This window comes from Natrix helvetica, assembly GCF_964273705.1.
Source record: "Natrix helvetica genome assembly, chromosome: 4".
Lineage (NCBI taxonomy): Eukaryota > Metazoa > Chordata > Lepidosauria > Squamata > Natricidae > Natrix > Natrix helvetica.
This window is the reverse complement of record NC_138550.1, coordinates 147,009,963-147,023,095: the sequence shown is the minus strand read 5'-3', so window position 1 is coordinate 147,023,095 and position 13,133 is coordinate 147,009,963. Positions and strand designations below refer to the sequence as shown.

The following is a 13,133-nucleotide window of genomic DNA, read 5'->3' as shown; positions in this document are numbered from 1 at the left end:
TATTTTTTTAAATTTACATAATGTACTATGCAGTAATGTTGAAGTCCAGTTTGCCAGAGATTTCAGTCTGCAGTTTCAGACAATACAGAAATTGATAAATATTTGGAGTGTGCCATAGGGTCCTTTTTTGGCACAGGATAAAAAGATTGAAACACTTGTTTTCTCCGTAACTATAATAAGTATATCATTCCTAGGATAGCTGTTGCATTGTTGGACAAAAATCATCTTCAAAAGAACATCCTCTAACATTCATGCATGGTAATAATAGAACATTAACAAAGGGAGAAAATCCAGAAGTTGGTTGTTTTTTTCTCAAAAGCAACTAGACTTCTTTTTTTCCCCCTTTGAAAACATTTCGTTTTAAGAAGCTTCTTGAAATTCTTCCTGAAAAACTGAAGAAGCTTCTTGGAGGAGAAATGAAACATTTTCAAAGGGAAAAAAACCCACAAAGAAAGCCTAGTTGCCTTTTGAGGGGAAAAAGAGTACCTTTCAAACAACCATGACCTGGATAATTAAGAATCTCCATAGACAAAGGGGGAAAATGTTTAGAATCCAATGGGAAGAAACAGTGTATTATGCAATAGAAAATGTTGCCTTACATTCTGTTTGGGTGGGAACCCATATTATTATTATTCTTATGGAGTAAATATTATTTACTTACTCATTAAACTTACATGCTGCTTGACTATCAATGATGACATGATTTATGTTTTTGGTCTGTTGGAAGAAATGTCCATCTGGGTTGAGTTCCAAGTGGGGAGAGAAAAACCTTGGAAGTATGGAGAATATTTGGAAAGATGGTTTAATGATGGATGATATAGATATAGATGCATACATACCCTCACTTGGGCCCTTCCTTAGAGCTTCCTGTTCCTGTGTAAGACCAGGTATCCTGATTGGTTGTCAGACTCCCATACGGCCATGCAGGGGTAACTTTGTAGGTTGTCCCAGGCGTGGTTGAATCTTGCTGGGTGATGATGTAATGAAGAGGGTTTGGGGCAATTCCTATAATAGCTGAGGGCTAATCCTACCTTTGTTAGATCTTGGGTGAGGGTATCTGCTTATGAATAGACCTAGCCATCTCTTTATCTCTTAAGTGCTGACATCTGCTGTGGACTATTGAGGAGGGTGGGGCCTATGAAGAGTGAGTCTGCTTCCTGCCTTAAAAAAAACATGTTTCTCCATTTTTCATCCAGGGAAATATAATATTCTGTCTTTTTAGTATTTTTAGAATATGTCATTCTTCTAGGAGAGGGGTGAGTGCTAACTTCCTACAGGTCACTGAAACAAACCACTCCACTTGTTGACAGTCATCGCAGTGTGATAGGTGTAGCTGCCTATCTACCCGTGTTTCCCCGAAAATAAGACAGGATCTTATTTTTTTTTTTGACCCACAAAATATGCCCTTGGGCTTATTATAGGCGGAGGGGTTATTATTTTCTGGGGCAGGCAAGAAGTGAGGCATGCCTTTTACTTTTCCAGCTCCGTTGCATTCCTCGCCATTGTGTCCAGGGAAGCCGCTGGTTAAAAAAACCCTTCTCGCGAGTTCTATCAAACTTCTTGAAGTTGCAAGAAGTGTTTCTTTTCTTTTCTTTTTTTACCAGGGTCTTCCCTGGACACAATGGCGAGGACGCGGCGGACCTGGAAAGGTAAGCGGCGTGCCTCGCGGCCCAACACCACCCACCCCACCCCAATGGTAAAGGCAGCCTCCCTGGTTCCTTCCCCGCCACCTCTTTAGTGAGGGGTGGCAGGTGAGGGGGGAGAAGTGAGGCGTGCCTCTTACCTGTTCAGCCCCGCTGCGTTCCTCGCCCTTTTGTCCAGTGAAGCCCCTTGTAAAAAAAACCTCGCACGTTGAACTCATGAGGTTTTTTTTACAAGGACGATAGGGCAAGGAACACAGTGGAGCTGTCAATCTCCAGTAGCACTAGGACACACCTCTAGCTTCTCCCCCCCCCCCACTGCTACCCCTCACTAAAGGGACGTCGGGGAAGGGAAGGAGCCAGGCAGCCATTATCATTGGGCCTTGGTGGAAGGTGTTCTTTTTGTGTGGCAGGGAATGGTGTGCGAGGTGCGTTCCTGGCCTGCCACCTCCCACCCTACACCCAATGTAATGGCTGCCTGGCTTCTTCCCTTCCTCAATGTCCCTTTAGCAAGAGGTGGGGGGAGAAGCGAGACGCGCGTCCTAGCATGGAATGGGACTGTTCTCCTGCCCTTCGCCTGCCTATTTCGCCCCCAGGTTTTCTCCCCCAGTCATCCACCTCTATCACTTCGCCTCACTGTTAGGGACCTGGCTGTTTGTCCTGGGTAAAGAGACTCCTTCTCTTCCGTCCCCAGCCCTTCCTGACGGGCCTTTGGGAGATACTCTTCACCACGGCCTTTTGGGCTCAAGAGACAGTTAGCCGCCAGCCAATCAGAGGAAGGGAAGGGAGAAAGAGAAGCATAGAGGGAGAAAGTGTTTTGTGTCAGGTTTCCAGTTGCCTTGGGTCCGAGCTAGAAAATGTAATAAATCCTTTCCCCTCGCTAAAGGGGCAGCAGGGAAGGGAACCAGGCAGGCTGCCTTTACCATTGGGGTGGGGTGGGCGGTGTTTTTTTGCACGAGAGGGAACAGGCAGGAAGGGGTGATCGCATTGCTGGTCTGCTGCTCTTTTTGCGGCAGGCTCTTTGCACAGGAGGGAATGGGACGCGAAGCACTTTGCTTGGCCTGCTGCTGTTTTTGTGGCGGGCCCTCTTTTTGCCCCGCAAGCTGTACCGGTAGGTGGTACAGTGGTAATGTCGGGGACCGGTTGGGCATGTGCTTAAATAGTTGGGGGCGGGCTTATTTTCGGGGGAGGGCTTATTATGGCGCATGCTCTGAAAAGCCCGATTGGGCTTATTAGCAGGGCATGTCTTATTTTCGGGGAAACACGGTAATAAATGGAACTGAGATGCAGTGTGTACATCAATATCATAAAGATGACGCTGTTAAAGCACCTGGCAACATTTTAAAAAAAAACTTAAGCTAGCATATTTCAAAGGCAATCAGGATCTGCTTGGTCCGGGTTCATATGCTGGCTCCCTATAAGAGAAAATCTGAAAAAATTTCAGCCATTGGGGTTTTTCCTTTTATTATCTTTATGTGCCTCATTATATTCTTCCCTTAAAAGCAAGTAGGGAAGTATAAATAGGGTGAAAGAGCACTGGAAGACTAAACTAAACTAAATAGTTGAAATCCCTTGTCTGTTGCAAGCTAACCAAGCTCTTAGAACCTACTTAGTTCTTTGCATAACTTATTCATTGTGTAACATGAATTCCTTTGCTTCTTTAATTATATCATCATTTTATTCCCACCCATCGTTTCTTTTTCTTTTAAAAATACAGCACAAGAGACCTAGGATCTGCACTATTTGAAAATTAAATGTTAACGTAGTATTAAATTAGAATATTAAAGTAGTTCACTTTTTTATTCTTTTCTGTAATACTGTATCTGAATATTTTTTTTACAAATTTTATCTTGAAAATTAGTTTATTCATTATGTTTAATTTTAGGAAACAGTGCTCTTGCAGAACGTTCTGAAAATGTGCATATTTCAGAAAGCTCAACTGGTAAGTCTCTCTTTTTTGTAATGTTTAAATTTCATGCATGACTTAAATAGTAAATATTGAAAGCCACCTGGTATCTTATGAAGAGATATTTGGCTATAAAAATTATTACTGCCTTTTGCAGCATGTAATAAGGAAGGAAGCAACTGGAACATGGGAAAAAAATTCATAAGATAAATTTGATACCACTACTATGGTCATGAACAGATTATTCTTCTCGGTTTAATTATATTTCCATAGAAACATTAAAAAGAAAAGTTAGCTAATTTGATTTCTTATATCAAAGTTTTGTGCAATTAAATGTTTTGAGTCTTTTTAAAGTGTGTATTACACATCAAAAAACATGAGGCAACATCTGAGGATACTGTTCATTTGACTACACTACTATCTATAGAATAATAGGGTGAGGTCCTTAAAGTTTGTTCCATTCCTTTGTAGCCAAAAGGGAAAAAAATACAAAGAATTACTGATGCTTGGTTGTATTTTCTGGACGTGTGTGTGTGTATTTAAAATAGCAAAAGCAACTCAGGTTTTTTTTGCATCCTAAAGAACAAAATTAATAAAGTATATTAAGCAGTAATAAACATATATATTTATAATTAAACAATTGAATGATACACTACATACACTACAATAATACATTGCCCGTTAAAACACAGCAAAGAAAAATAAAAAAATAGAAGGGTATCTAAAGACTTTTTGAAAATCTATAATGATTGGCTTCAATGGACTTCAAGTAGAAAACTGTGCCACGCCTAGGCTATGGCTATAGAAAAGGCATCTTCCTTGCCCTTGTTACTTTAGTTGCCTCAAATGTAGACAAGCAAGAAGGACCTCTATTACTGAACATAAACACAGAGTACAAGCAGGGTGAAAGCAATTATTGAAGTAATTTGCTTTAAAGCCAGTCAGGACACGTTTCCCCCCCAAAAAAATCCATTGACCTTTCTTGCTTGTCTACCTGATGGATAAATAGTGTGGACATCTGCAGCTCCAGCTTTATATTAATGTACAAGCATTAAGGCTGCTATGAATAGAATATGAATTAAGTCTGGTCTTGCATAGTGAATCAATTCACCTAAATTGTAAGTAAGAGAGTCAGTGGATTTGGTGTAGTGGATAAGGTGCCAGGCTAGAAACCAGTAGACACAAGTTCTAATCCTGCCTTTGGAACAAAGCCTGGTAGGTGGCCTTGGTCCAGTTACACACTATCAACTCAAGGAAACAGACATTGGCAAGCTTATTTCTGAAAGACCTTGCCAAGGAAACCTGCAAGAACTTGTCCCAGTAGTCGCCAGGAGTGAAAAACTGATTCAAAGGTACAAAAACAAATGTTCTCCATAGTGAGGGGGAGGAGTATCCAGGATGGGTTTGACCTTGTTCTCTCGTTGATTGGAGTGAGTCAGATAAGCTCTTTGGGTCATGCCCTGGTCACCACGTCCCACCCAGTTATCGACTCAGTCCCCAACTGGACAGTTGGACCATCCTGGAACTCCTAAAAAAAAGGGGGGGGAAGGCAAGAAAGATTCAAAAAGATACTCCTGCCGGCGAGCGCTCTCCACTTGTGCCGAGGAACGGCGCACTGCCCAGGTCACTGAGCGAGTCCAGGGACACTCAGTGAGGACCAGTGACTGAGCAAGCCAAAAAGCGAGGGCACGAGCCTTACCAAAGGCAAGCCTTGCCCAGAAGGCTCTACTGGCGCCAGAGCACTCTGCCGCTCCCCTCAGGGGTTGAGCGGTGAACCGCGGCTTTTTTCAAATGCCGCGGAGCACCCGCAACGCTTCTACGTGACCAGGCAGGAAGTGGCCACGAGCAGAGCCGGCCAGCAGCGCAGGGAGGCAGAAGAGAGGAATCCCGGCTTCAAGGGCGCGTGGCAGCTCCTTGGAGCACCAGCCGCTGGAAAGTGCAATTTAAAGGCATCACCCTTTCTTCTTTGGCGTGAAGCGCCATTTTGAAGCCGGAGGGGACCACGTGACCAAAGATGGCGGCCCCCAGTACCTCCAAGGAGACTGGTAGGATCCTGGCCCTCCCAATGATCTCCAGCAGCCTCTCCGGAGAGGGAGAGGAGCAATCCAGTTCAGTGACCACCCCAGAGGCAGCCCAGAAAGGGGGGGTGCCAAGGCAAAGGGCCAAGAAGAGGCACATTCCCCCCAGGATGGAATTAGAGGCTGAAGGTGGCCCCAAGCCCTCCAAGCCCACTTCTAAATTTGAAAAGCAGAGGCATAGGGCTTTGGAGCAACTCTGCAAGAAGGCGGCAGCCAAGGCACCCGCTCGAGGCTGGAAATAGAGGGGAGAGCCCCAGAGATTGCTTCACCCAGCAAGGCCACAGAGGGAGACCCAGCCTTACAAGCCTCGGGGGTTCTGCACAAGGGTGGCAATCACCCCCACACGTAGCATCATTGAGGCAATTCCCGCACAAGCCATTTCCTCTGCACTAGAATGCTTGGGTTCTAACCAGCTACCCTCCATAGAGGTAACCAACTTCCGGACCATGATGATGCAGGCCTTCCAGCAATGCATGGCAGCGGCCTTCCAACAACCTCAGAGACAACCACAGGCGGCACCCTGGCCTATGGTACCAGAAGGGCTGGAGACCCAGTGGGAGGACCCTCCAGGTTCCCTGGGCTCGTCCCAGGAGGACAGTGACTTGGAATCAGAGGAGGGCGAAATCAGAGAGGAAAAACTCTCTGAAGATGAAGGCATGCCACCTCCCAAGCCAACTTTTTCCGGATTATTCCAGCTTTCTTTGTACAAATCACTTCTGTTCAAGGCCAAGACAGCCACCAAACTAGGCAACAGAGCAATAGAAGCATCACCACAGCCCCAGGGTTTCTCAGCAGAGACCATCTTTGAGGAGCAGGCCATTGAGGTCGACACGGTGCCCACACCCAAGTACTTTCTGGACCTGGTCAAGCGTCAATGGGCATTTCCCACAGCGGGGCCTTCGACTACATCCACAGACAAGACATTCTTTAACATGGATAAGGACATGGCCCAGGCACTGTCACAACCCTCCATCAATGCACCTGTCACGGCCCTGCATACGTCCACGAATATGCCAGTGGAACCAGAGGATACGCTGAAGCAGGAAGACAAGGAGGCAGATATCACCTTACAAAGAGGTCACCAAGCGACTGCTTGGGCAGTGAAAGCCTCCTTCTTCAACCAGTCTTCTCTACTGTGGCTGCAGGACCTCCAACAGCGAGTTCCAATATCGGATGTCAGGTCTCACCAAGACCTCAACAAGCTGGTAGCAGCCATCCAGTTCTCATCAGATGCCACCTTGGCGGCAGCCAGGTTTGCCTCTAGGGCAATTGCCTCGTCTGTCGCTTCTCGCAGACTACTTTGGCTATGACAGTGGCAAGCGGATGTACGCCACAAGTGGCGCCTGGCATTGGCTCCCTTCACGGGGGAATTCATCTTCAGAGCAGCTCTTGACCCCTTTCTGGTAGAGAACAAGGACAAGCGGAAGGTGCTCCCCACCGCCCCGAGGAAGGCCAGCTTCAGGGCTGCTCCATACCTCAGACGGTCATTCCCTCAGGGCCAGGACTTCAGGTCCTCCTTCCCGGGTCAGGATTCCTTCAGGAGGTCAGATTTTGGGTACTCGGGCCCCAGGCAGTACCAGGGAGGTTTCTCTTCCAGGCAGAGATACCCAGACAGACAGCAGAGGGGCAGACAGCAAAAGCAACCCTTTCGAGGAGGTGGAGGAGGAGGAGGCGGGTGCTCCTTCCTCAAACACTAGACCTAGTCCTAGCTCACCCCCCCATTGGGGGTCGCTTGGCATACTTCGCCGACCGCTGGGACTTATCCTCCTCTGATACGTGGGTTCAAAACACCATTTGGAAAGGCCTGTCACTGGAGTTCCTCTCCAGCCCCCCAAATTCCTCCCGGATCTGCCCTATCTCGAGCAATCCGACCCAGAGGTTGCTGATGCAAGAGGCCATCAAACACCTGTTGGACATCAGGGCTCTTCAGCCAGTGCCTCTAGAACAGCAGGGTCAGAGATATTACTCCATTCTTTTCATGATCCCTAAGGCCTCGGGCGGTTGGAGAGTGATCTTCAACTTGAAGCATCTGAACTGATTCATATGATACCGGAGGTTTAAGATGCATTCACTGCATTCCATCTTGGAGGGGGTCAAGCAGGGAGATTCCCTTACCTCCATAGACCTCACGGAGGCCTATCTACATATACCCATAGCCAGAGAACACCATCAATACCTCAGGTTCTGCTACCTAGGGCACCACTTCCAGTATAGGGCCTTACCCTTCCGGTTGTCTTCTGCCCCCCGGGTTTTCACTAAGGTGATGGCAGCATTGGCTGCATACCTAAGACAGATACCTGTGCAAATTCAATGTTATCTAGATGAACTGCTGTTACAGTCATCCTACTTTAAGGGTGCCCTACGGGATCTAGACATCACCATGTCAGTCCTGAGAGACCACGGGTTTTCGGTGAACCTAGCTAAAAGTCACCTTCACCCCTCCACTAGTCTGATCCACCTAGGACCCCTGATAGATACGGAGGCAGGCACGGTCTCTGTCATCAGAAAGACAGCTTGCTCTTAGGCAGCTAGCCGCCCAGGTAGCCAGGGAGTGTAGGGTGTTCTTAGCTAAGCTGTCCAAGTTGCTAGGCACCATGGTGTCCGCCATTGGCATCGTCCCTTGGGCGTGTTTCCACACCAGAGACCTCCAATGGTTCCTTTTGCCTTTCCAGCGAAGGCATATGAGCTGCCCCCTGATCAAAGTCATTCTACCGGCAGAGGTCTCCCGCTCACTGATTTGGTGGACGTCCCTGGCGATAACCAGGGGCGAAGTCTTCAGAACACCAGACCGGGTGACGGTAACAACAGAAGCAAGCCTGTCTAGGTGGGGCACCCATCTGCGGGCCCAGATGGTGCAAGAACAATGGAGCCAGGCGGAATTGACTCACAACATAATAATAATTATTATTATTATTATTATTATTATTATTATTATTATTATTATTATTATTATTATTATTATTATTATTATTATTATTATTTTGAATTTATTAGCCACTCCCTTTCCAGACAGGACTCGGGACGGCGTACAATAAAACATATAAAACATAAAACATATGTACAAACACATAAACATACACATATACAAAGACATACATGCACGGAGGAGGTAACAAATTACATCACATTTAGACAGTTAAAAATCACCATTAAAATACCCCATTAGTAATAACACAATTTAAAAATTTAAAAAATTTGAATGGACTGTCAGGAGGAATAAGAAAAAATTTACGGTTGAGCCAGGCCAGATAATTGAAAGAGGTGGGTCTTCAGCTGTACACGGAAGGAGCGGAGATCGGAAATAATCCTGATGTCACGGGGGAGGTCATTCCACAGGGCTGGGCCCATCACAGAGAAGGCTCTGCTCCTGGGTGTCGCCCCCCGACACTGTTTAGCGGACGGCACCCGAAGAAGTCCCTCTCTGTGTGAGCGGATTGGTCGTAGGGATGTATGGGGCAGGATGCGATCCTGCATGTAACTAGGTCCTGTGCCATGAAGCGCTTTAAAGATCATAATCAAAACCTTGAAACGCACTCGGTAGACTACAGGAAGCCAGTGCAGCTCGCGCAGGAGAGGTGTTACAGGGGAGTATCTAGTCCTCCCCATAATCACCCGCGCGGCCGCGTTCTGGACCAACTGCAGTCTCCGAGTGCATCTCAGGGGAAGCCCCATGTAGAGAGCATTGCAGTAGTCCAGGCGAGACGTCACTAGCGCATGGGTGACTGTGCGTAGGGCATCCCGGTCCAATAAGGGGCGCAATTGGCGCATCAGGCGAACCTGATGGGACGCCCCCCTTGCCACGGCTGTTACATGGTCATCCATGGACAGCCGGGCATCCAGGAGGACGCCCAAATTGCACACCCGTTCCATGGGGGCCAGTTGCTCGCCCCCAATGGCCAGAGATGGAAGCAACTGGTTGAACCGGGAGGCCGGAAGCCACAGCCACTCCGTCTTGGAAGGGTTGAGTTTTAGTTGGTTGCCATCCATCCAGACCCGTACAGCCTCCAAACACCGGGACATCATTTCAACGGCCTCGTTGGGGTGGTTCGGGGTGGAAATGTATAGCTGAGTATCATCAGCATACAGATGATATCCCACCCCAAAACCACGGATGATCTCGCCCAGCGGTTTCATGTATGTGTTGAACAGGAGAGGCGAGAGCACCGACCCCTGTGGCACCCCACATGTGAGGGGGCTCCGGGTCGATCTCTGCTCCCCTGCCAACACACGTTGCGTCCGGCCAGAGAGGTAGGAGCCAAACCACCGTAAAACGGTGCCCCTGACTCCCAGCCCCTCTAGCCGGTGCAACAGGATACCATGGTCGATGATATCGAACGCCGCCGAGAGATCTAATAGGACCAGGATAGAGGAACAACCCCTATCTCTGGCCCTCCAGAGATCATCAACCAACGCGATCCAACATAAACTGGTTGGATCTCAGGGCAGTCCACCGAGCCTTACTACAGTTTTGTCACTCTGTCAGGGGCAATCATATCCTAGTCCTCATGGACAACATCAGCACCAAGGCGCACATAAACAGACAGGGGGGGGGACCAAATTGAAGTCCCTCATGCAGGAGGCCAAAAGACTGAGGCATTGGGCCGAAAGGCATCTTCTTTCACTGACTGCAGAACATATAGCAGGGGTGGACAACATCAGAGCCAACTGGCTCAGCCGGACCGAGGTGGACAATTCGGAATGGCAGCTGCAACCAGCAATCTTCAAGGAGCTAGTAGAGCACTTCGGACGCCTGGAGGTCGATCTATTCGCCACTCCTCTCAATGCTCAGCTCCCGAGGTTTTACTCCAGGTACCAGACATGGAGGGGGCGGATAGATGCTCTCCGCTGCCCTTGGCCTTGGGGGCTCCTTTATGCCTATCCACCCTTGCTCCTGATCCCCAGGGTCATACAAAAAATGCTATGGGGGGGGCGGAGGTGGTACTGAATGCACCACATTGGCCACGAAGGCCCTGGTTTGCCGACCTCCAATCCCTCTTGGTGGACAGGCCCTGGAGGATCCCCCAGGGGAGGAATTCCCTCAACCAGGGGTCACTGGAACACCCGGAACCTCAGTGCTTCCAGTTGACCGCTTGGCGCTTGAGCAAAGTATCCTGAGGGAAGACCAATTCTCCCCCAAGGTTGTTCAGACTATCCAGGCAGCTCGTAGACCCTCCACGGAGCGCATCTATGGTGCTACGTAGTGGGCTTTCTCTTCATGGTGCATCTCCAGGGGTGACGATCCAGTTTGAGCCACTGTTCCACAAGTTCTGGATTTCCTTCAGGCGGGTCTGGACAGAGGGCTGGCTCCCAATACCATTAGGAGACAGGTCTCGGCCATTTCTTCGGTACTCCTGTGTGGGAGGTCTCAGACTAACTCATCACCCCATGGTCAGGTGGTAGCCTCAAGGGGGCCTCCAACCTTAAACCACCCACGGTTCACAGATACCCTTCCTGGCATTTACACAGGGTGTTGGACGCTTTGACACCCCCCTTTGAGCCATTACGGACAGTCTCGCTTAAGTTCTTGATCCTTAAGGTAGCATTCCTGGTAGCCATCACCTCCGCCAGAAGAATATCCAAACTACAGGCGCTGTCCACAAGGGAAGATCTCTGTGTGTTCCACCAGGACAGGGTGGTGCTACGGTTGTATCCCTCCTTCATACCCAAGGTGTGCTCTTGCTTCCATCGCGCGCAGGAGCTGATATTGCCTAATTTCTGCCCGGAACCTTCCCACCCATTAGAGAGGAAGTGGCACATCTTGGAGGTGAGAAGGACTCTAAGGATCTACCTCAGGAGGACCCGGCCAAACAGGAAATCGGAAGCCCTGTTTGTCTCCTTCCATCCCGGGTCCCTGGGGAGCAAGGTGACAGCCACCCCTATAGGCAGGTGGTTAAGAACCTGCATTGCTACCGCCTACCAGGCACGGGGTCTGCAAACACCGGGACCCATCACAGTGCATTCTCCATGAAGCGCGGCCACATCGGCAGCTTGGGCCATGCAGACCTCGCTGTTGGAGATCTGTAGGGCAGCTACATGGGCCTCCCCCTCACCATTTGTAAGGAACTACAAGCTAGACTCCTTTGCCTCCGCAGAAGCCTCGTTCGGACGTAGGGTGTGGCAAGCAGTGCACAGGCCGGGAGGAGCGCCTCACCAGGCATAAGTTGGAGCATATACTCTACATGTGTAACCCTCCCTAGGAACGTGCAGGCTTTGGTACATCCCATCCTGGATACTCCTCCCCCTCACTATGGAGAGAGGACGTTGGTACTTACCTGATATGCCTCTTCTCATGGTGGGGGAGGAGTATCCAGCCCCTCCCTGATATAATTATGTACCTATAGCATTATGATTGTTTGTTGAACTATTCTGTTGAAAAAAAGTTAATAAATAAATAAAAGTTGAAACTGAGATGATTTCTGGAGTGAATGGTCCAACGAGTCGGATAGAGTTCTTTGCCGATAACTGGGTGGGACCTGGTGACCAGGGCGTGACCCAAAGAGCTTATCTGATTCAGTCCAATCAATGAAAGGACAAGGTCAAACCCATCCTGGATACTCCTCCCCCTCATGAGAAGAGGCGTATCAGGTAAGTACCAACACCCTTTCTTATATATACGAAGTGAAATAATCACACACTTTAAAAAATAACCCTTCAGTTGTAGCAATAGCACTTAAACTTATATACCACTTTGCAGTGCTTTTACAGCCTTCAGTAAGCGGTTTACAGAGTCAGCATATTGCCCCCAACAATCTGGGTCCTCATTCCAAGTGTTTTTAATAGAAAGCATAAATATGAGGATAAAGCAAAAACAATTCTGCAAGGACATGGTTCCCCAGACATCAGCAGGAAGATGTAACATAAACCTTCAAGAGGAAACAGAGTGAATAGTGCTGGAAAAGGGCTGATGTGTGATTTGTCCTTGAATCACAAACTTTCTACATTGAAATTTTGATGATGATAATAATGATGATACTACTGCTACTACTACTGCTACTACTACTACTACTACTAATAATAATAGTAATAGTAATAGTAATAATAATTTATAAACCATATGTTGCCTGACCTCAAGCAACTTTATAAGATTTTAAATATATAAATATATGCAAATAATTTTCTAAGTAAGTTAATTGAACAATGTTTTGGGTAGTCGAGATTCACCATAATAAAATGGAACACTGTAAGATGAGTAATTGAATTTCAAGGAACTATAATCATTTTTCAAACCTCTTTTACTTTTGTAAACAGAGAATACTCTGGCATGGCAAACATAGGAAACAATAAAATACATCTTATCTGGTTTTAGACAAATTAGATAGGTAGCAGTTAAGGTGCAAAAGAAGGAAACTATGGGCTTGTTCAAGTTCTCACTGCTTCCTATGGCCTCCACTGATGAACTATTTCACTTTTGGTTTTATCAGAACATGGAACCATTTTTGAGTTTTGTACTCAGAAAGTTCCAACAAAAAGATTTAAAGTCAGGTTATTTTGTTCTCAAAACAAAAGATA

At 47.5% G+C, this 13,133-nt stretch overlaps 1 protein-coding gene across 2 annotated transcripts in view; it reads left to right on the top strand.

Annotated features, from left to right (window-relative positions):
• Window positions 1-13,133, top strand: part of LRP12 (LDL receptor related protein 12) — a 41,316-nt gene that overhangs the window by 15,139 nt on the left and 13,044 nt on the right. The window contains exon 2 of one of the 2 annotated variants that reach the window (XM_081953021.1): window positions 3,526-3,582. The exons of the other annotated variant lie outside the window; for it this stretch is intronic. Coding sequence (XP_081809147.1) covers window positions 3,526-3,582 — 57 coding nt within the window. The remainder of the gene's footprint in view (window positions 1-3,525; window positions 3,583-13,133) is intronic. 2 annotated transcript variants of the gene reach the window in all.